The sequence below is a fragment of the Lagopus muta genome, chromosome 30 (genome assembly GCF_023343835.1).
Source record: "Lagopus muta isolate bLagMut1 chromosome 30, bLagMut1 primary, whole genome shotgun sequence".
In the NCBI taxonomy this organism is placed as follows: Eukaryota; Metazoa; Chordata; class Aves; order Galliformes; family Phasianidae; genus Lagopus; species Lagopus muta.
The window spans coordinates 406,221-429,007 of NC_064462.1; the positions used below are offsets into that span (position 1 = coordinate 406,221).

The 22,787-nt window shown below is 49.1% G+C and overlaps 2 protein-coding genes across 3 annotated transcripts in view; one reads left to right on the top strand and one right to left on the bottom strand.

The window, feature by feature from the left end:
* Positions 1-13,150, top strand: part of LOC125686021 (nucleoporin NUP42-like) — an 86,539-nt gene extending 73,389 nt beyond the window's left edge. Inside the window, exons 5-6 of one of the 2 annotated variants that reach the window (XM_048929638.1) lie at positions 12,607-12,691; positions 12,825-13,150. In XM_048929638.1, coding sequence (XP_048785595.1) covers positions 12,607-12,691; positions 12,825-12,946 — 207 coding nt within the window. In that variant the 3' untranslated portion in view covers positions 12,947-13,150. The remainder of the gene's footprint in view (positions 1-12,606; positions 12,692-12,824) is intronic. The other variant, XM_048929637.1, reaches the window with a different exon arrangement.
* LOC125686032 (uncharacterized) lies at positions 1,038-21,778 on the bottom strand. The gene is made up of 10 exons (XM_048929656.1): positions 21,657-21,778; positions 14,625-14,690; positions 13,988-14,090; positions 5,414-7,707; positions 4,653-4,706; positions 4,274-4,330; positions 2,908-2,976; positions 2,525-2,623; positions 1,332-1,471; positions 1,038-1,148 (listed from the first exon to the last, which is right to left on the bottom strand). Exons 4-10 carry the CDS (start codon positions 5,598-5,600, stop codon positions 1,104-1,106), a joined length of 651 nt encoding a protein of 216 aa, XP_048785613.1. The 5' UTR covers positions 5,601-7,707; positions 13,988-14,090; positions 14,625-14,690; positions 21,657-21,778; the 3' UTR covers positions 1,038-1,103.
* Positions 21,779-22,787: the final 1,009 nt, after the last annotated feature.

Here is a 22,787-nt window from a genome sequence, read left to right on the forward strand (position 1 = left end):
TAGCTAAGGCCTGCCCCAGAAACCAGCACTCAGACTCCAAATGAGCCCAACGCTGAGTTTTACCAAGCAGAGAAGGAAGAAGCACGAAGTTTAAGCCTTGCACACGGACAAACTTCTGTGCCAGAAGTTCTTGGTTCTTTTCACAGTGGAGGGGGGCAGCCAGAGGCAGGGAGTGGATGCATGGCACCTTGACTCTGATCAGCAAGGAAAGAAGGAGAAACAGAATGCAAACACGGCCAACTTCTACCAGTTCAAGTCTGCTTCAAGACTCTTGCAAAATCTCAGCTAGAAAAAGTGTCACCTCAACAAAAAAGAAAAAGAATAGTGCTGCTTGTTAGTTTTTAAAACTATTTTTAATATACGATAAAACCACGCAGTCGCACTGTCAGTCATCTCAGATCGTCCCAGGAGGAGCTCATCCACATCCTGCTCACACTTCACTCGAACATCAAGTGGAGCAGGGGGTCGTCTTGCAGATGGAATGAGGCAAGAATTGCGACAGGATGTTGCTGCATTATGGACTCTTTGCATCGACTTAATCATCCGTTTCCAGCAGATCACAGAGCTCGGGAGGCATCGTTGTGTCCAGCTCATCATCTGAAACCTCTGTCACCAGACTGGAAGGGACCAGCCCTCTCGTGCCATCCGTCAGCTCTCCCAGAAACCAGCCGTCCTCATCCACATCTCCAAAGACATAAACGTGCTGCCCGGCGGTCAGAGGAAGCTCGCTTTCTGGGTCCTCATTGGGACCCTCAAAAGGATTGTAGCTATGGCGAGCTAAGAACCTTCGAACTATTGGTGATACTCGTCCTGGGGAACGGAGGGTGAAGGGCAAATGCTCTGCCGCTGATCCTCCGCTCTCACTTTCAGGGCCGTCCTCTGACGGGAAGCAGCACTCACCACTGTTCCCATGGACCTCTTTCATGGCTTGGAGTTCACACTCCAGGTCTTCCAGACGAGTCTGAACACCTCTGGCCTCTGGGATGGCAGAACAGAACGGACTGGAACTATTGCTGAGGTTCTTGTTGGCTTGGGCAAGGATCTCTCTCATTGCCTCTCCACTCTCCACTTCATCTCCAGCTGGAACTCCCTCCCAGCCGGTGTCAGGATGAGCTCGCTCTGTTGCTCTCTCTCCCCTCTTGCACACACTGAAAATGAGTTTCAGAAAGCACTACTCACTGACAAGAAATAAGGGCAAGCTTGGAAGACTTTGCGAATAAATCGTGACATCGTACTGCCAGCAGCTGATTCGGCTGCCCAGGATCCCGGCACCACAAATGCTTCATTGCCACATGCAGCAATGAAATGGTTGGGGGAAAAAGACAACTCACAGGCATGTGTTCCACGTCCGCGACGCAGGCCAGCACCAGCGCAGACAGCAGCACAGCTGAGAGCAGCACCATCACTGCCACGTGGCGCTGCCGCACAGATCTGCCAACAGCAGCCTTTGTGCTTTTCCCTGCATTCAGCCCTGGAAGAAACGACAACGTCCCACCTTACCTTCACCTCATTGCCCTCGGGCCGCTTCGTTCCCAAAAGGACAAAGCTCACAGCCCTCTGGGAACTGGGAGCGGTGAGAGGTGAGCAGCATCACACAGGCCTTCTCTGGCACACGGCTGGAACAACTCTGCACACCCCACTGAGCTCAGCCATTTTCAGAGAGCCGCTCCTGGCCTCTTTTACAACACGTGCTCTGCGCTCACACGCTCGGGTTCGGCTGCTGACCTGATGTGCGAGAGCAGGCAGGAAGCGCCTGCTGGCACCCAGTGACTCTGGTGACACTGGACAGAAATCTCCTGGCATGCCAGTGGTTTGCGCTGCCTGTGTTCGTCCCTTTAGAAAGACATAGGACAGTCGGATGAGATGTGTTCTCACATCACACATCTGAGCTGACCCAACCCCGAGCTCAGGCCAAGTCTGCTGGCCTCCGCCCCCCAAATCCACCTGCGACCTCCTCTGCTGCCACGGGCATTTGGGCACTCCCACGAATTGCAGGGTGCCTACCCTCTCACGCCTCCTGAGGAATCAACTCCCAAGCAAGGCCCTCACACGCTGTGCTGTGAGCATCACCAACCATCACATTCCACCATCACAGCCAGGCACCTTGCAGGCTGAAATTCAAGCTCCAACAGGAACACCTCCAGAATCGACATCTGCACATGGTTTCCAGCATTAGCAAAGGCAGCCATCCCTGCTCGGGATGCTCATCCTGCCTTGAACTAGCCCAGCTGCAGGGAAGGCTTTGTATTAACAGAATTGCCGCACTTGACATTTGCTGCCATCTGGGTCTCCACAAAGCAGCTCTGACAAGTAATGGTCGTGCTGGGGGAGCAGCTGCCCCTGGGTCTCGGCTGGATGCAGAAGTGGCAGCAGACCATCTCTGGTGCTCCCCAGTGCCTGCAAGGCATCGCATGGAACACCACTGCAGCACGGCTCTGAGCAATGCCCTCCTGCTGTGCAGGCTGCACACGGACATCAGGCCTCAGCTTCCCGAGTCTCAGTGAAGAGACTGAAGTATACCCACCAGGAGCTGCCACTTCCATTTCCTTCAGCAGCTCTCTCGGATGGTAAGACCTCTGGGAGGACTTTCCTCTGTTGGATTCATCCTTTCCCCGTTCCAGACCTGCACGGAACACATGAAGTTAAATGCCATGAGCATGAGGTTTTGAAGACCATTGCTGAGTCAGCGCCATCGGTAAAACAAACCACCACCCCTGGGCATCCACCTGGGCTCCAGCACAGGAACGAACCAGCGACTGAGCAAAGCCCTCCCTGGGGGCACTTATGCAAGCCATGAAAGCCATTCAGTCATGCTGAACAGCAGAGCGTACGGGGGAAGCAGTGCCATGAAGTGGCACCGAAGCGGGCAGTGAGAGCTCTCCAAGGAATTACAGAGTCGTGACTTACCCATGCCATCCGCCTGGGTTTCGGTCTTGGAACTCAGAGGGGAAGCTGGATCACCTCCTCCACTCACACCTGCAAACAAACGCAGCACAGAGCAACTCTAACTAAACATCCTCCCAGTCGGAATGACGCGGGATGCAATCAAAGCAGGGGATTCCTTCGTGACACTGCTCTCTCCCTTCCACACAGGAGCACCTCGGAAACAGTTCCCAGGTACGCGCAGGGGCACCGCGATCCTACAGAACTTACACCGCGTGGGGCTGCCCAGAGGAACGCCCTCCTGGAGCTCAGCCCTCAGCTCGACTGCATGGTGCCCGCTGGCTCTGCACAAGGCACCGGGAGCAGCTCAGGGCTGGAGCGGCCAGTGTATAACCAAGATGTTATAATCACAATACAATTATGTATAAGCAATAGATATCAAAATGTTATAATCGCAATATAATCAAGAGAGTAAGGCAAAGCAAACAACGATAACAAAAAGAGAATAAGTGGAAGAGCTTACCCTTGGGCTGAGCTCACCACAAGATACCAAAAGAGGGGATCTCCACAAGAGATCCTTCCCCTCTGGTAGCCAGCTCTTAAATAGGTCCAGGAGGGGTGCAGCCTGGCTCCACCCCTTCCGGCAGCACAGGTGAATTGCCTTCACCTGTGCTCCTCTGGCTGACTCAAGGCTCACCTCAGGTGATTAATCAGAGGTTCAGGCCGTGACTCAGCAGTTCCCATACAGGCCAGCAACGACGGCTTTGCGAGGCAGCGCGCTGCACTCTGCACACAGCCTGACCCGAACCTTCCCTCCTCTTCCACAGAGGAAGCAGGAAGTCACATGGAAAGAAAATTAAAGCCTGAGTGAAAACTAACTGCTCTCAGGGACTCAGCTGTGGGATCGCCCCGCATCTCAGGGACCGGATTGAAGCTGGGCTTTGGTCAGCTACTGCCTGGAGACATGGCTGGAATCCAGGACAGCTGAGAGACGTTCCCATGGCATGTGCCCACCTCTCTTCCTTACTGACCTGAGGTGATGGAAGGGGCTCAATTAATGGCATGGGGCAAAAGTTCCAAAGCTGCAGAGAGGCCCGGTGACCTGACGGCTGGTATTCCACAGCTTTCAAAACACTTTCCCCAGGCCACGGGAAACAATTCTCAGAGACCTCACAGCACAGCATTCAGCTCCTTCCAATTGTCTCACTGGGAGACCTCTGAGATACAGAGGCAAAGCCAACACGACGCCGAGAGCACAGAGCACCCAGGAAACAACAACACCCCATGCTTCCTGTGGAGAAGAACCCACTGGCCGGTGAAAAGCAGAACCCTTGCTGAACTATCAGCCACACATGAACAAATATCAAGGAAACGAAGCCTGGTGACTTACCTCCAGCATTCCCCTCAGGCTCATGGACAGGATTGCATTCTGATTCGCCAGCAGGGCCTGCAGGCACAAGTGTGATCAGACACAGGTGAGGAGAGCTTCCACTGCACATGGGGGCCTCCTTTGTAACCCTGGGAGACCTGTAAGGTCTGGCCGTGGGTCAGGGAATGGCACAGCCCAAATATGAAGCTCTGGGCTCTCTCAGCTGAAGAGGGGCAGTGGTGACCTTCCCACCGAAATGTGGCAGCTCTCCCAGCAAAGAAACACTCAAGGCTCATCTGTGCAAGCCCTTCAAGGCACAGACAGACTTGGAAGACCTTGCACCCGAGTAAACTACGAGGGCATGAGTGTTTCTGCCTTCAAGGAAACAGACACAACTTACCTCTGGGTTGTCCCTCAGGCACAGGCGTGAAATCTGGATCCAGGAGGTCATCATCTAGAATCAAGAACAGACAAGAGAAGGTCCCACTGCACGGCGTGATCTCCTACCCCCGCAGTAACTGGATGTGGGCTGTGGGACGGGCTGGGAGAAGGACTCGGGTCCCGATTTCCAAAGTTGCAGAGCAGCCAGGATGAGCTGCAGGCTGGCACCTGGCAGGGCACACAAGACTCCCTCCAGGCCACGTGCCGCATCCCTCACGGACCGCACGGAAGAATATGCAGCCCCTCGGGGCTTTCTTACTGGGAGGGCTCTGATGCACACAAAGGAAGGCTGCACTGAAGCCCTGGAGGAAAGCACATCTGTCTCCTCCTCTGGGCTGTGGGCCGGGGCTCTGTGTTGGAAACTGGGAGTCATCTATGGGGAGTACCACAAGCCTGGGACAGAAAACGCTCACGCGTCTCCAGCACACATCTTCTGAGCTCTCCCCAGGATGCCTCCCTCCCAGGATGAAGGCTGTGCTCCAGCCAGCAAGCAGCAGAGCCACGGCCCGACCTGGCGGCACGGCTGGAGCCAGGCCTGGGGAGCAGCGCTGCCACGGGCTCCTGCCCGGCTCCTGCAGTGCAGCCCGTCACCCCCTGCCCAAAGCCCCCAGCCCCTGCCCTGGAAGGCAGCCCAGGGAAGAGCGGCACAGGGCCGTGGGGACACAGCCCGACTTCTCGCCCCAGTGCTGCTCAGGTTTGGTCCCGTCTCTGCCCACCCACCTGCTCCCGGTGCTCGCCACGGAGCAGCGCAGGTCTCCATGAAGCACACGGCCATCAGGAGGAAGAGGAAGACAAGGCGGGCAGGGGCCATGGCCCCCCACACTCGTACCATGCTTCTACCACCACCGCCACAGCCACAGTGAGTCGCACAGAGCGAAGCCTGCGGCACGGCGTCACAGCCAGGCATTGTGAGCTCAGCACAGCAGAGGGGCACCGCGACCTCACAGCTCTGGGATGGCAGAGGCTCCCCGCGGGCTGCTCCGCTTGTGATGCACTGTGATTGTGGTGCACCAGGGACGCTGCTTACATCACAGGAACGCAGAACAGCGGAATGAGTTGGGCTGCAAGGGACAGAACTTAGAAGCTCAACCCCGATGCCCTGGGCAGGAATGCCACCCACTGGGGCATGCTGCCCAGCCTGGCCTTGAACAGCTCCAGGGATGGAGCAACCAGAGCTTCGCTCGGCAAACTTTTACAGTGACACCACGAGGGCGTTATTTCCAGTTCGGTGCCCCCGTGACACCGCGGGCCATTGAGAAAGAGATGCCGTACGGAAATGGGGTCTGGATCAAGGATGCTATTGCACAAGTTGTCCATGCACGTGCAATGGGTAAAGCCTCTCCAGCATGGAGAACGATGGCTGAAATATAAACACAGGGAGGCTGACCTTCCCACAAACCCACCAAGTCAAGCGCCGTGTGCTCTCCTTTTTGTTGGTAGATCTGCAGTTTCATCAGTTTTCCTCCAGTTTTCCAGGACCTTGGCTAAGGACATCCCCTTCCTACACCAGATCTATTTCCCATTTTTAGCGTGCTTCCAAGCCTGAATTTAGGAGTGGAAACTGAAGGCTCGCTGGTTAGCACCTCCCATCCCCACAGTCATAGAATCATAGAATCATAGAATCACCAAGGTTGGAAAAGACCTAAAAGATCATCCAGTCCAACCATTCACCTATTCCCAATAACTCCCACTAAATAGAATCATAGAATCACCAATCAGTTCTTAGAAAGGGTAAATAACTGCAGGACAAGGGGAAATGGTGTTGAGGGAAGCAAGATTTAGATTGGATGTCAAGAGGAAGTTCTTTACAGAGAGAGTGGTGAGGTGCTGGAACAGGCTGACCAGAGAGGTTGTGGATGCCCCATCCCTGGAGGTGTTCAAGGCCAGACTGGATGGGGCCCTGGGCAGCCTGGTCTAGTATGAAATGTGGAGGTTGGTGGCCCTGCATATGGCAGGGGGGTTGGAGATTCATGATTCTTGAGGTCCCTTCCAACCCTGGTCAATCTATGATTATATTGTTCTGTCATTAAGGACAAGGAAGTTGTTTCTGATTCTCTTCTGAATGTTTAATGGGACATGGTAAAATAGTTGTCGACTCTGCCATCATAATTTTCAGTGCGCCTGTGCTGTCCAGTAAATGATCTGTCAAAATGGCAATGGTTGGAGATAAGGAGTCAAATGAGGAGTATTTTGTCTCTGTGTTTCTATACAGTTTCTATATAGCAAATCATCTGAATTTTGGAAGAAGCTTGACCAAAACCCAGAAGAAAGCAGCCTGTAGTTTTATTTCATTCAAATAATGTCTACTTATTGAAATTTGAAGATAATACAATATATTTTAAGATTTTCAAGATGTTTCTATAGGCAGTAACACTTTAAATTGATAATTCACAATTTAGTCACAAAACAGGTTGGAAGATGGCAAATGTGTATGGGAAGAGTGGAGGTCGTGTTCGTCTTTTGTGGGAGCCCAAAGGCAGCGTCAAAACTGACATCATTGCTATAACATGTAATCTTACTGTTTTTATCAGGGAATTCATTCTGAAACCTAGTAATGCCAGTGACAATGTCAGATTACTAACTGCCATCCCACTGAGACGATCAGAGTCTACATCTCATCCCTGGATGCTCTTTTCAGACTCTTTTTTTAAAGACTGCCTTCTGATTCAGAGAGCATTCACATTTGAGCTGTGCAGGCAGGGGTTCTCTTGCACCACACAAGGTGTGCTACAGAATTATTAACTCTTGAGTTACAGCTACCAGTGAACTCACCCACTGCTGGCAGCCGGACGCTTTGGGGCAGGGCTCTGATGGCCAGCACCTGCAGGCTCCCACCCGGGGCTCCAGAAACCGTTGCAGCAGTGGCACTCCTGTCACCTTGTGCTGAAGGAATCGTGCCGCTGCCCCTCCAACATTCTCGGCTCAAGCTGTGACTTCTGCTTTCAGTGGATCAGTCTGTCCTTCACCCTCATTTATTTGCAGTTCTTGAGACTTACAGCTCAAGGTGAGCATCTCTGAAGAAGAACCTTGTTACTCTCAATCCCACAGTTTTTACGAGTTGCCACAACCCCATCCTTACACAGTCCCAACTCAAATTGGCCTTTTTAACCAATCCAGTTTTCTGTGCCTGGTGTCTCTCCCTCTTCACTCCCCCTCTCATCCGGTTATTTCCATGGATTAGATAAAGACATTTTGATCACAAAAGAGTGGCAGCTGGCCATGTCCACTGTGCCGTGGCCATTATTAATTGCCTTCAATCAAGCAGAGCTTTCAAACAATACCTTAGAGAACAAAAGCAGCAACTCGGCATATTAGCGGGAAAGAAATCAAGCTTGACTTCCCCGTATAAAACAAGTCCAGAACACTGCATTAGAAAATGCCCAGGCTCCTAAATCAACGGACCTGGGTGATTCAGAAAACAAAGCTTCAAGGTTGGATCTCAAAGCTCCACCTGAGACAAACCCCTTTGAAATCCAACCTATGATACCATAAAAATACAACACCAGGGCAACACACCGCGTTACTGGGCCTGACAAGGTCGCTACACCATTGCATACGGGTTTACAATCCTCCACAGAGGACACAATAAGACAAAAATAAAGATTAAAAGGAAAAACAATAATAAAATACAAAAAAAAGAACAAACAAAAAAATCCAAAGCAAACACAAAAAAGGAGAAATAGGAAAAAGAAGTAAAGGCAGCAATATACAAGGGCAACAAACATTGGAGAGAAAAGCAAAAGAGCAATAAAGAAAACGAAACCAAGTGAACAAAGGAAAGCAAACCAATGTGACCCAATGAAGAAAGAGACAATAAACAGAAACAAAAAGAACCGAAATCAACCAGCAGAACAGCAAAGAAATAGGATTCAGTTTGATGGCAAAGCAAAGGTGACGAGAGACTGCGGTGCAGCCAAAAGCTCAGCATCCGTGCTGGCAGGAGGAAAGGGCATCTGCTGGGTGTGCTGCACCTCCAGCAGAGATGCACTTCGTCAGCCGGCGCCCGTGGAGGAGTCTGCAGCCGTAATGAGGACAAACATCTCTCTGGAGGAAGGGAAAGCGCTCGTCGTCGTGCCGAGGAGGAGCTCAGGGCAGCTACTGGGCATGGACGCTGCAGCCAGCAGAGGAAAAGCCTCGAGTCCGTCTCGAGGAAAGAGGCGAGGACACCCAGGAGGCGTGCAGCCGGCTGTGCCGTCGAGGAAGTGTGTGTTTCCTGATAGATGAAAAACTGAATATGAGCCAGCAGTGTGCTCTTGTGGCTCAGAGGGCAAATGGGATCCTGGGCTCCATCAAAAGAGGGGTGGCCAGCAGGGACAGGGAGGTGATCGTCCCCCTCTGCTCTGCTCTTGTGAGGCCCCATCTGTAGCACTGCGTCCAAGTGTGGAGCCCGCAGTTCAAAAAGGACAGGGAGCTGTTGGAGAGGGTCCAGAGGAGGGACACTAGGATGATCAGGGGACTGGAGCAGCTCCCCTATGAGGACAGGCTGAGGGAGCTGGGCTTGTTCAGCCTGGAGAAGAGAAGGCTGCGGGGTGACCTCATTGCAGCCTTTCAGTACCTACAGGGAGCCTACAAACAGGAGGGGAATCAACTCTTTGAAAGGGTTGATAGGTGTAGGACGAGGGGAAATGGTTTTAAGTTGAGGGAGGGGAGATTTAGGTTGGACATCAGGGGGAAATTCTTTACCCAGAGAGTGGTGAGGTGCTGGAACAGAGAGGCTGTGGATGCCCCATCCTTGGAGGTGTTCAAGGCCAGGTTGGATGGGGCCCTGGGCAGCCTGGTTTAGCATTAAATGTGGAGGTACCCCAGGATGCCATTGGCCCTCTTGGCCACAAGGGCACACTGCTGGCTCATGGCAACCTGTCGTCCACCAGGACACTCAGGTTTTGCTTCCAACTTCTTGCTGGCTTGGTCGGCATTGTGCGAATGGCTTTGCATCCTTTCTTCTTCATTATCAGGTCCCATTGGAAGAGCCAGAGGAGGATGGCGTGCCGCTTCCCGGAGACGCAGAAATGCTGTCCAGGCATCCGTGCTCCAGCGCTTGAGAAGATGTGGAGGAAGATGGCGTACCATAAACCAGATAAGCACAGTCAAAATCATAACACCATGACAGGAACCGTGTTTGAGAACAAGAGAAGAGCTGTAGGAGGATGGGGAGATGCTACTCCATCACATACAAATCCTAGCCAGCTACCTGTGCTCCAGCACACGGGAGGAGCTGTAGGAGGATGGGGAGATGCTACACCGACAGGGACAAAGCTTAGCCAGCCACCTGTGATGCTGCACATGGGAAGAGCTGTAGAAGAATGTGGTGCTGGTACCCCAAGGAAGAGAAATCCTATCCGCCCAGCCGTGTCCCTGTGTAAGGGAGGGGCTGTAGGGGGATCTAAAGCTTCTAACCAGACAGACACAAATTTTAGCCAGCCACCCATGGTTCTGCACAAGGGTGGAGCAGTAGGAGGATTGGGAGATTCTACTCCGACAAACCTTAGCCAGCCGTCTGTGCTCCAGAACATGAAAGGAACTGGAGCCGGATGGGGGGGCACTTCTCCGACAAATATTAACCTTAGCCAGCCATCTGTGATCCAGCACACGGAAGGAGCTGAAAAAGGATTGAGTGATGGCTACCCAGATAGACACAAATCCTAGCCAGCCCCAGCACATGGGAGGTGATGGAGGAGGACGTGTTGTTCGTGCCCAGAGAAACACAAACCTTCTCCAGCCAGCCGTGCTGCAGCGCAAAGGAGGATCTGCAGGAGGACGGGGTGCTCCCGCAGCCGTTGTGCAGCCTCCTGTGCTCACAAAGAGCTCCTCGGGTGGCAGCTGCAATGGAGGAGGACTCTCTGGTGCCTCCGGGGTTGGAGCAGCAGGCAAGAAAGGCGCAGCGTCCTTGCAGAAAGCGAGCTCTGCGTTAAGCGGTGCAAACCCGGCTGATGAGCACAGAGATGGACAGCAGAGACTTGCTAAGTGACAACCCTGTCCCCTGGGAAGCACTCGCAACGAGCTGCTTAAGTGCTTACTGGCTTCCTGTGGATAATGGAGAGGATGCGTTCTGGGGGATGGAAGGTGGGACGTGGGGGGGACCATAGGAAGCACGGGGGTTTTGTTTCTCTTCCAGACCTGTTGTGATTTACTTGCGATAAAACGCTTTGTTGGACAACTGTGTGTCCAGCAGAGCGACTGCTGTGTCTTTCAAGATAGCTGTAGCATTCTTCAGCTGTTCCCTCTGAGCAGCGTCCTATGGAATTCATTGGCACGGCTTTGGCTATTTGAGTTTGACTTTGCTTTTTGCCTTTTGGCTTCTGACTGTGTAATTTCTTCTTTTGCTGTCATGTTGTGTTTCCTAGTGACTGGGTAGCAGAAGACATGGCAACCTGGGAATCTTCTGGACAGTGGATGTTTTCGTGTTACTGTCCTGAGAAGGGCAGTCCCATTTTTAGGAGTGCTGCTACTGTTCAGGCTGCATTTCTATCCTTGTCCACACTGCTGTGCCTCAATGGAAGCACTGCAAGGTGAGGACGTGCCTTGTGATGCAACAGGTAGGGGCACTGGATTACGGTATTTCCTTGGTGTGTTTGCACTCCTGAAGTTGCACCAGGAGTCCTTTCTGTGTCTCCAAGTAGAGCTGACTGGTCCCAGGCAGTGTAGCAAGGGCAGTTTCTTCTGTAACTCTAGAGGGCAATTTTGTATTTGTGTTGTATTCCCTTTGGAGCATGCTGATTGTTTGCCTCCCTGCAGGCTTTCCAGAGATCTCCCCTGAGGAGCTGCACCTGGGGTATGACACCTGCAGTGCCAAGGAGGGCACAGGACTCTACGTAAGTATTTGGAACAACTGAGCTTTCTGTGACGCGTTCAGGGTAGCAGTGGTTCCTGTGCTTCAGGTGGCCGCTCTTGACTCAGCGAATGCCCAACTCGAGGGGAACGTAAGAACGCCCTCATACCTTCACTGTTCTGTGCAGCGAGTAGAAAACAGCAGGAGCTGCTGGCCTGAAGGCTTTGCCATCACTGAGCAACCTGATGTGGCCATAGGTGTCCCTGTTCACTGCAGGGGAGTTGGGTCAGATGGCTTTAAAGGTCCCTCCTGACTCAAACAGGTCTATGATTCTTCCTGCCTCTTCCTGATAACTGTGTGGCACAGGCCTCACCAATGATGCAGGTACAAAACGTATTATCCAAAGCAGGAGTTTCTGCTCATGAAGTGGGGCAAGACCTGAATTGTCCAGTCTGAAATTTCCTTGCAGTAGCTCAGATCACTCTTGTTCCCCCTTTTAAAGAAGGAAAAAAAAGAAAGAAGAAAAAAAAAGACCCAAATAAGAAAAAACCAAAAGCCATGCTTAACAAAAGCATGTTTGTGTTTTCCCACATTTAGATACACGCTGTCCATCAGTATGTGCAACAATGGAGAACCAGGCTGCAGGAGCTGAAGGCTTTAAATGCCTGGAGAACAGCATCGATGGTAAGAGTTAAGGAAAGGTAAAATACTTCTGTTCCTGATGTTGCTTTTCTCTTAAATTTGGAGTGAAGGTTTTTCTTAGGATTCCCATTTTAGGCAGAGCTCAGGGTTCAGACTTCAGCACAGATGATTGTTCCGTGCTCAGAGAGCAGACTGAGCCAAAGCAGCGATGCAGATAGAGTCACGGAACAAACTAGAGCAAGGGAGAGAAGAATGAGAGCTCCAGAGGTTCTGGTGATGGCAATTACTTTTTGCCAACAGATTCCTGCTTCTAGGGTGTTTGCAGACAGCAGCCTGAGAGCATTTTGTTTAAAGCTGCCATTGCTTGTGGCCAGCGTTTGGTTCAGTTTCTCAGTTACGTTCAGTTGGTCGGCACACGTGGGTTTTTGCTTTAAGCGTGGATTGAAAGATGCTTGCCTGTGTTGGAATGTAGTTTTCATGGATGTATTTGGAACTTTTTCAGCTACTTTGGAGAGAGAAAGCGGTCACTCCACCATTACCTTCTCTTGGACTGGGAGGACAGCAAGCACCAAGCCCTGGGTTCCCAAGTAAGTTTCTGCATAAGGAACCAGCGATTAAACAGGCGCTGATAAGCGTTCTTCTGCAGCACTGAAACGCAGCAGTGTTTCAGTATGGCAGGTGCACCCATCCTGAGCCTTCCCATCCATTTCCTCACTGCAGGCTCTCCAGCCAACAGCAGCGGTGCTGCCCGCTTGTCCTTGCAAATCCCAGCGTCTCATCTGGAAGCGCTCCAGCTGTGGGGAGCTCTGCTGCTGCCTCCAGTCCTCCTGCCCTCGGGGTGACGTCCTCCCACAGCTGTCCCCATTCCGTTGGGACTGGGGATTCTGCAGCTCCATCCGCAGCCTCACTTCACGCTCCTGGAACGGCCGCTGGCCGTGGACTTCTGGGCTTCCGGGCCCTGGGAGCCCTGCTGCAGCAAATCCTTCCAGCACCGCTCCGCTTGCTGTCGCTGCTCCCAAGGCAGCTACAGAACCTTCTCACCCGGGTGCAAGCAGTGCTTCGGCCGCACCGACTGCCGGTGCCTCTGCACACAGCACCGCGTCCGCGCCTCTGCATCCACACGGCATCAGAGCAGGCAGCTCTGCACACCGAGGAGGGAACGAACGGCCGGAGAGCTGGAGCAGTTCAGAGCCAAGTTCACGCTAGGAAAGGTCCCTGAGACCACCACCTGCAGAGCTTTTATATGATAAGGATTTAAGTTAATTCTGAAGTTATATGTCTTAATTCCATAGGATTGAAGTTAATTCTGAAGTTATATGCCTTAATTAAATATAAATAAACGTATTATATTATTTATTTACATATGCCTTAATTAAATATAAATAATTATATTATATTATATTATTTACAGAATATGTAAATAAAAGTTATTCTGTGACTCTTCCAATAAAAAATGTTGTGATGGAGCAGTGAGCTGGAATGCTTTTCTGTGTCTTAAGTTCTCATTTAATCTCTTTAGTCTTCTGTAAATCAATGATGATGCAGGTGTTATAATTAAGAAGCATACAAGAGAGTTTGGCTAAGCAGGTCATTACACCACAAAGAAGAGATGAAGGGCTTACCCTTATCCTGGGCTCACTGGAAAACTCCAAAGGAGGGATCTCCAGAAAGAGATCCTTCCCTGCTGGCAGTCAGCTCTTCAGTAGGATACCTGGGACTAACAGGATTACTGAAACAATGCCTAAGTAATGCTGCACTTCCATGAACAGAGTGCAATCTGCCTCTGCTGACTTAGAACAGAAGAACACTGTTCTACGTCAGTTCTCCCCCATTTTTGAAAGAAATATTTTACCTTTAAAAGGCCTCATACTCCAGTGCTGTACCTGTACTTGGCTCCATGCTCAGCTTTCGGACACAGCTGACCACTCTTCTTTGCACTGCTCTCCCAGATCATACAGTCTGCAGTTTGGGTGCCATGAGTTGTACCTACGGTGGGATTCAGCCATCATTACACATCTCTAAGCTGAAGGCTCTTTCTTGGCCTCTGTCACTGTTCAGTGTCTGAGAGAGCTTCCAGCTGGCAGTTTCACATCTGCCTACACAAAGCTTTGAAAATCACTGCGTTTAGCTGAGTGTCTGACTGATGGAATGAGAGAATATTAAAGTCCAGGCAAGCATCAGACCCAAAGCACAAAAAGGCTCTTTCCAAACCAAGGAGCATCTGGAAGTCAAAACAGCTGATCTCTGAGTAATGCTGTGAACTCTGGGTGCAGCATTTCACAGATAGGACAACAAAATAACAAGACTTGCTACGATTTCTCTTTGTTCTGTACACTTGTCATCTTTGCCTGACTTTGAGAAATTGATGTGGTGAGAGGGATATTATTATTTGAAACTGAAATCAATCAGTGGTTAATAAACCATATCTTTTAGACTGCATCCTTTGGATTTTGCATACTACGGGAAGAAAAAACAAAACAGTTTCTGTGGGCAAAAGTCCACGCAAGAAGGACTTCTTACCATTCGCTTCAGCTCTTCTGCAGCACGTGGTGATTCTGTCCCTTTCACTGTGAAGAATTTTGTTCCCTGCAACCAAAATAAGAATCAATGGTTGCCAGCACCTGACAGAAATTTATTTGTTCTGTGGCACCGATGGATCACAACAAGGACATGTAGTAAGATTCTATGCAGCAATTAAGATGAGCTCTGGGAATGAAGTGTTTGGCAATGCACTTCAGGCTGATTACGAAACTGTAAGTAACAGAACCCAAAACTCCTGAGCAGGGAATTGTACCCTGTTCTCTGCACTACCCCTCCTAGTTTAAATGAGAGCCCTACCAGAAAATTGACTCAAAGCTCCTGCAACAACTAATGACTGCCATACATTCTACCAATTAACGGGGCTTGACACTAAATTCATCACAGAGAAATTGTGCTGAATAGGGGCTGTCACCACAAACTTGCAATTACTAAAATCAATAAAAGATTCCTATCAGAAAGATATTATTAACATTTTACCACTCCACTTTTAAGTAACTCATCACTCATAAAGTGAATGAACGCTGAACTGCTGCTGACAAGTGACATGCTTTCATATTCTGCATCTCAGTGAAATGTCCTCAGCTTTGATCACGGCTGTTGTTAATCCTGATGTTCAAGACTCTCCTTTGCCAGTCCTGGAAAGCAATTCCTGGAATCATTGCCCCTCAGAGCCAAATGAAGAATAATTCTACTTCTCGATTTTTAAGAAATCAGTACTGAGCTCGTTTTCCTAGACATCTCTTCCAAGTTGGTAAAGACAACTTTGTATTCTAAAGGTAACAGAAAATGAAAATAAACCCAGTTGGAACTGTCTGACTTCTATTTAATGCCTATGACTTCCTCCTGGATTGCCACTCTCTTGCCCATCTCTCACTGTCTTCCTCTCCAAAAGCTCTGCAGCCATTTGGAGCATGAAAGAACACGGACTGAGAATGCCTCAGTGATGGTGAGGCAGCAAAACAGGTCACAGGACAGAGCCAGTGAGCGGATGAGTGGTGCTGCACCCCAGCCTGCCATCTAATTAGCAGCTCAGACAATGAAGATTTTGGAGCTTTGTCTTCGTACAAGAAAAGCAGTTGGCTTCCTTTTAGAAAAAAATATTTCCGTCACAATTTTTCTTTCCTTCCTGAAATCCTTACAGAAAAAACAAACTCAAACCGTACAGAAATAAGCTTCTCTGATACCTGATCTTCACTTTACTTACTGCCACTCAGTAGAGTGAGTACCAGAAGAGACCTCCTGACCAATGACTGATGTCCCATCCTTCCTCTACTCGCCATCCTTTCTTTCTTCTTTATTCCAAACCGTCACATTTACTCTGCCTAGCCATGGAGGATTTTGGACAACAGTCTGTTGGAACAACGTGCTTCAGATAGGCAGTTTCACTGTTTGCTTTGCTATAGAGTGGACAAGTTATTACAGTGATTTAGATCAACTCAAAAGAAAACACGCATGGGGAAAAGCCTGATCTCTGCAGACCATGGGGCCTTTCTTTGTGTCTGTTATTATAAGAAGATGATGCTGAGGTCACTCGCTCTAGGGTTTGCTATAGACATGAACAAGGAGTAAATTAAAATTAAACACACTCAATATTCATGATTTAATTAGAATCAAGTCCAATTCATAATTCTAGGGAACACATTGGCATTGCTTTCCTCTACCGTTACGATGCTGCTCTCACAGGTAGGAATCCAGAGCAAATAGGAAGGATTTGACAAGGACAGGGATCATCCTCCCTCTCTCTCAAAGTTCTCCAGAACAGCACGCAGAAAACTGTCCCTATTTCCATCTACAGCAAATTCTTTTTACCCTGTTAGGAAGATAGGAGCAAGGGAGAAATGATAACCAGGCAGGTGCTGCAACTAAAGCTCAGCCTGCCTTTTCATTTCATGCACATTTGATACCAGTTTTTGATCCAGTGACACAGTTGCAACTATCCAGGCAAAATCATCTCTCTGTCCTTGAGAAGTCCTTTAAACTACAGCTGTACTCCAGAGCCTTCTGCTGCACACAGTTTGCGTGGTATCATGAGTGGCTTCTGCAGTGGTCCAACACCACCAGCACACAACCAACCTGACACTGGTTGAGTAGAGCTTCAGACCATTTCCAAGCCACTCTTCACTTCTGTTTGTACGCTTTCCTAACGCTGTTCCCCTGTGTTAATAAATGTCACAATCAGGCTTGCAGTGCCTGAGCCATTGCCCCTAGCAGGAATGTGAAACACAATCAGCTCCACAGCAAGATCCATGCAAGGCTAGAGTATCTACATATCTGAAAACCTTTTGTTGATGCTCTGCACTGACCTCTGACTGCCTGTAAGACCATGCAGGTGAACTTCCAGCTAAAATGCCAGTCTTAAAAGGAATGACATTTTGGGACCAACAGGAGCAACTGTTGCTGGAGAGGCATGCTGTGACACAGCTGGACGCTGACAAAACCAGCCATGATGAGGAACTGAGGGGATGGCTGAAATACAGCAGGCACACTCACTGTGATGAGAGATGGCCCAGATGAGGCTGGGAGATGGACATGGGGGACAGATCACTCAGCGCAGCCTGCTCTGTTGGCTCATCTGGCTCAGCAGGGATGGCCTCCTTTCCCACAACAGCAGCAGCAGGGGTTTCCTCCACCTTGACTTCCCCAGGTGGAGCTTCTTCAGCCTCAGTCTTTTGTTTTACGGATTTCTAAGTAAACAGTGGAAAATTTGTTGAGGAGCTCATGATGGTGGGGAGGGAAGAAGGGAATGGGAGCTCTGCCTGGCATTACAGTGCTGCTTCACTCCTAGCAGACTCAGTGCCAATGGCTTTGCCAGGAAGAGGACAGCCTTACATTACTAATGATCACCTACAGAGCATCTTCATTCTCAGTGTCCTGCACAGAAACTGAGTCAGTCCTACATCCCTCCCTTGCAAGGAAAGAGAGTGCTAGCTTCCTGAGTTATTGAAAGCAGCAGCAGAAGTGGGGGAGAAGTACTCAGTTTGCTCAGAAATGCTCTAGAAAGTGAGGGCAAAGTGAGGAGTGTCCCAAAGTATGATTTCAAACAGGATTTTTGAAATTATCCCCTATCCCCCTAATTACACTGGTTCTCAGACAAAAAGATCCCTTCTCTGCTGAAAGTAAGAAACACGTTGCAGACTCCGTTTTCACATAGGCAAGTACTAACTGCACGAATTCTGACACTGAACATCATAGAATCATAGAATGGCTCAAATTGCAAGGCACCTAAAGACCATTCAGTTCCAATCCCCCTTCTATGGGTCACCATTAGATCAGGATGATCAGGACCAGAGGCATCCAGAGCTTTTCCAGGCAGCCTGTTCCAGTACCTCACCACCTTCTGAGTGAAAAAAGTCATCCCTAGTTTCTTTTAATGCTTATCGCATCCTGAGACCTCAGTCACCTACAAAGCTTCCGTTTATGGGCCACGCTTCTTCTGCAATTCTTACCCTCTACAATTCTGGCCTATGCTTATTCTTTAGGAAGCGTATCTGGTAAACATCACCAGTCCTGCAAGACGTTTGGTCCTGCAGCAAAACAGCAGAAGTGCTATTTCTGCTGGGGACAAAGCCTTGCAAACACACACAGCTAAAGGAGAGAGCTGCAAGCTGTGCTCAGCATATTCCAGCTATAAAGATGGCTGACTCAGCCAGATTAAATAACCCCAGTAGATCAATTTGCCATGAACACATTGCTCAGCATAACATGAACCTCAAATCTACGCAGCTGCTTTGCAGTTGATAAGATGCAGCTGGTCAGAAGGCCTTCTGTAATGAAGAGACATCTCTGAAATTCTTCAAAATACGAAAATCTGCTCCCTGACATTTGTCAGAAAACAACAACAAAACAAAACCAAACAGAAAAACCCACCTCCACACCAAAACACGTCCTTTCAATTCTTTCCTCATCTATTCCTTTAGCAGGCTTGTTTTTAGTGAGGTATAGAGAAATCTGCCTAAGCACCACCTTCAGGATTTGGCAAAGAATAAAGAAATGTTCATTATATTACACCACACTGTGCAGAAGTCTGTCCTGTGGGATAATTGTAATGAGAAACAAAAGGCAGATCTGTCCCAGGTCAGATGGCTAATGAGTTTCCTGGGCCTTAATACTGGAAGGAACTTTCAGGCTTAAAATCAGAGGTAATGTGTTAGAATGCAGATGGCACCGATGTGCTCTGAGTCACTTGTGCACAAGCAGTCTTTAGGCTACCTGCCATCTGAACTAGAAACACAAATACTCAGAATGCTCTCACGGTGCTCAGTGACCAAAGGCACATCAACAGACAGAATCACTCTTCTGCTCTCAGTAACGGCAGCGTTCACCCAGCAATGCTGCCACTCCATATCCTTCATTCAGGCTAACTGGATTCAGCAAGAGGAGCCCAGAAACCACCAAAGCATGATCGCTTTCAACAGTATTCCCCCCCTTAAAAGATGGTACCTACTAAAATGTGGAAGATAGATAAAGCTGCAGTGATATTAGAGGTATGTGTACCAACAGCACATGTGAGCACTTCCTGCTGTGCCCTGGACCAAAGCACTCATTCTTGATTTTCTGAAGTGCAATAAATAAGTAAACTGGCTGTACCTTCATAAACTAAAAGTATCTAGGCATCCTGTTTTTCCTTTTTTGCAGTGCTATCCTAGTGAAAGACTTTCAGAAAGTACAGATTTACAGCTGCAATGGTATACCCACCTATTCTTTCAGGTCAAGATTTAATGATTTAGAGGATGGAAAACACCCATGTTTTTGTACAAAGGAGCAAATATTTTTGTACAAAGCAAAAAACAGTACCCTTTTTTTTACACACCATTTAGAAAATAAGCCAAATCCACCACTTACAGAGTCTCTGTCACATTCTCATTTGATTGCACTGTAAATGCAGCGGCATCCTGCCTATAGAAAATAAAAACAACACAGCAACAATATTTGGCATGGGATGTATCCAGTAAAGACCTGATTTTTATGGCTTACTCAGGCATAACCACCAATAGCTGAGCTTGGATGGAAAATCGATAATCTAAACAGGCATGAATGTCAATATTAAAGACCTTCCTTTTTCAAAAGTGTTCCACGACTCTAAAATGTTTCAAGTTGTTCAAACAGGTGAAGAATCCTTCACTGAATAGAAGCGAATTGCAAGGACTTTGCTTCAGGCACACTGCACTTCTGAACAGCGAATGCCAGAAGTTGATTTTGCCAGACTGCACTGCACAGGGAGTGCAGAGCTCGGAGCTCCTTACACATCCTCTGGACTCTGGGCTTTTATTTGCACAGCGCACACTGCTCAGGAATTAGAGAGGTGAAGCTTCGCATGCATTAACTAGAGAAAGTGGTGGCAGCTTTGTATTTTAGCCCTTCCTTCTGAATACTTTACTAATGTCAAAGGCCTGGAGCAAAATTAATAAGCACTGAAAGACTCGTTTTCAGCCTTGCAGATGCCCAGCTTTTTTGTGTGCATATGTAAACAGTGGTGTGCAGAGCATGCTGTGGGTAAGCCAGCCTCTGAAAGGTGCTGGAATTTAAGAAGGCCCCAGATTATCTGCATTATCACTTGGGATGGGGGCCCTGGGGGTTGAGACGTAAGCGTGCACTGCACTGCTGCAGCGCCTCGAGCAGATCCTCAGCATTATCACAGCACTAAATAAACAACTCAGATTGAACTCCCAGACTAAAACATACGATAGGTGAAAACAACATTGCAGAAACAAATAAAGTCATTTCATGTATAAATGCATAAATACACAGAGTCACTGAACAGGTGTGAAAGCTGTGAGGAAGCCATGCTTCACAGGTGTTTGGGAACTGCTGAGTCACAGCCTGAACCTCTGATTGATCACCGGAGACGAGCCACGAGTCAGCCAGAGGAGCACAGTGAAGGCAATCCACCTGTGCTGCCTGGCTCCACCCCTCCTAGACCTATTGAAGAGCTGGCTGCCAGTGGGGAAGGATCTCTTCTGGAGATCCCCTCTTCTGGGGGTTTTGTAAGTGAGCCTAGCATGCGGGTAAGCCTTCCGTTTATTCTCTCTTGTTATCTTAGTCTACTTTGCCTCACTCTCTTGTTCTTTTGTGATTATAACATCTTAATATCCATTGATTGTACAACAGGATTTTGAGACTGTTAGAAAAATCCAAAAAAGAGAGAAAGAAAAATACGAATCCAGTTCTTTCATTTGGAAAATAAGAAGACAGTCCTGCTAAGCTAGTGGGAGTTTTCCAATTAAATTCAGCTAGGCCAAGAGCGCCAAGAATATTAGCAGCCTTCTAGGAACATCCAGGAAGACTTTCTGAGGGCAGACAAGTTCAGGATTCGTGTCAGCAGGACATTACTGTGTAGCTGGTCTGCAGAGCAGAGTTTTCAAAACTGTACAGCCAGTCTTAATCTCCTCCCAACAAAACAGAAGAAAACACTCAAAATTTGCTTGTTTCTAACCTGTGCAAATCCATTAAATGCCGTGCTGGATGCCCAAGTAGAAGTGAAGATCAGAACAAGTCATCATTTGTTTAGTAAACAAGAACATGGGTAAAACATTTCTATTTGCAAAATAAAAATAGGCCAGACATAAAACAAAAGAAATAACAAAAGGAAGGGCAAGGCAGAAAGATACTTGATGACAGTGCAATTCGATAACAGATTTTACAGGCTTAAAGAGAACACCAAAACCAATAAAAAAAGCGCAGTGACTTCAGTATTTTTATAAAAAGAAAAAAGAAAAGACTGGAAATGCATTTTAAATTATACATATAAAGTACAAAAGCTGTGAGACACCGTGTGCCTTCACAGTGTGAAGCTTCATTCACCTTCCTGAAATGCATTTCTGCCAGCCTGCTTCATTACATGACTGAAGGGCACCACACTATGAACAGCTGCATGACAACTTTCCAAGAAAAAATTGCAAGGACTTAGGAGGGGTAGCAGGAAACACACAGATGGACTGGTTTTAAACGACAAGGTTATGCTTGACCTAAGGAACTCTTTGTCTAGACTAGGCTACACACTGGGGTAGGTACCTCTGCTTTATCAGCCTCCATTTCCTGGTACAACAATCCGTATCTCCGGTTAGCAATTTCATCTTCAGATAAATCTGAGCTGTTAGTCCTGGCAATGCGCTGCCAGCAGCTGATCTGGCCGTCCAGGATGCTGGCACTACAGATGCTTCATTGCCAAGTGCAGCAATCGGGTGTTTTGGGGAAAAGCCAACTCACAGGTATTTCTGGCACATCCACATCACAGCACCACAGGCCAGCAGCATGCAGACAGCAGCACAGCTGAGAACATTACCATGGCTGTGACGTGGCACTTCTGCTCAGATTTGTGAACAGCAGCCTCTGTGCTTTCCTGCATTCATGCCTGGAAGAAACGAGACAATGTCCCACAGTCCCTTCACCTGCTACACAACTCTCTGGGAACTGCGAGTGGTGGGAGCTGAGCAGCGTCACAGAGGTCTGCACGTCCCCCCTCTGGCACGCCGCTGGAACAACTCTCCACACCCCACTGAGGTCAGCCATTTTCACAGGGCCATCCCTGGCTTCTTTGACACGTGCTCTGTGCCCACACGCTCAGGTTTGGCTGCTGACCTGGTGTGCAAGGTTGCTGACCTGGTTAGTGATGCTGGATGAAATTACGCGGCACAGAAATTACCTGGCGTGCCAGCTGTTGACACTGCCTGCGTTCCACTGTCCGAGACCGGCAGGGTGGGATGGCTGCCTTCCTGCAGTGCATCCTGCTCAGTTTCTTGGTCAGTTCCTTTAGAAAGAAAGCAGGACAGTAGGATTGGATGTGATGTGCTCTCATCGGGAACTGAGTTACTCCAATCCTGAGCTCAGGCAAAGTCTGCTGTCCCAGCCACCCACATCCACTGTCACCCCCTCCGTTGCCCAAGGACATTTGGGACCTCCCAGGAACTGGAGGGTGTCGACCCTCTCATGCCTCCTCAGCTCCTATGCAAGCCCCCTACACCATGTGCTGCGGGCATCACCAACCACCACAGCCAGCTATCTGCAGGCTGAAATTCAAGCTCCAGCACAAGCACCTTCAGAATCAGCATCTCCAGCCCATGGCTTTCACCGCCTGGCACATCTCCAAGGCAGTTTCTCCCTCTGGGGAAGTCAGCAGTGCCCCCAAAGAGTCTGCTGTCTCAG

Coding starts and splice junctions, on each gene's coding strand:
- LOC125686032 (XM_048929656.1), bottom strand. CDS start 5,600: ATGCCTGGCTGTGACGCCGTGCCGCAGGCTTCGCTCTGTGCGACTCAC. Junction 2,624..2,907: donor AACCCAGGCGGATGGCATGG/GTAAGTCACGAC, acceptor TGTTCCGTGCAG/GTCTGGAACGGGGAAAGGAT. Junction 1,472..2,524: donor AATGGAAGTGGCAGCTCCTG/GTGGGTATACTT, acceptor CGTTTCTTCCAG/GGCTGAATGCAGGGAAAAGC.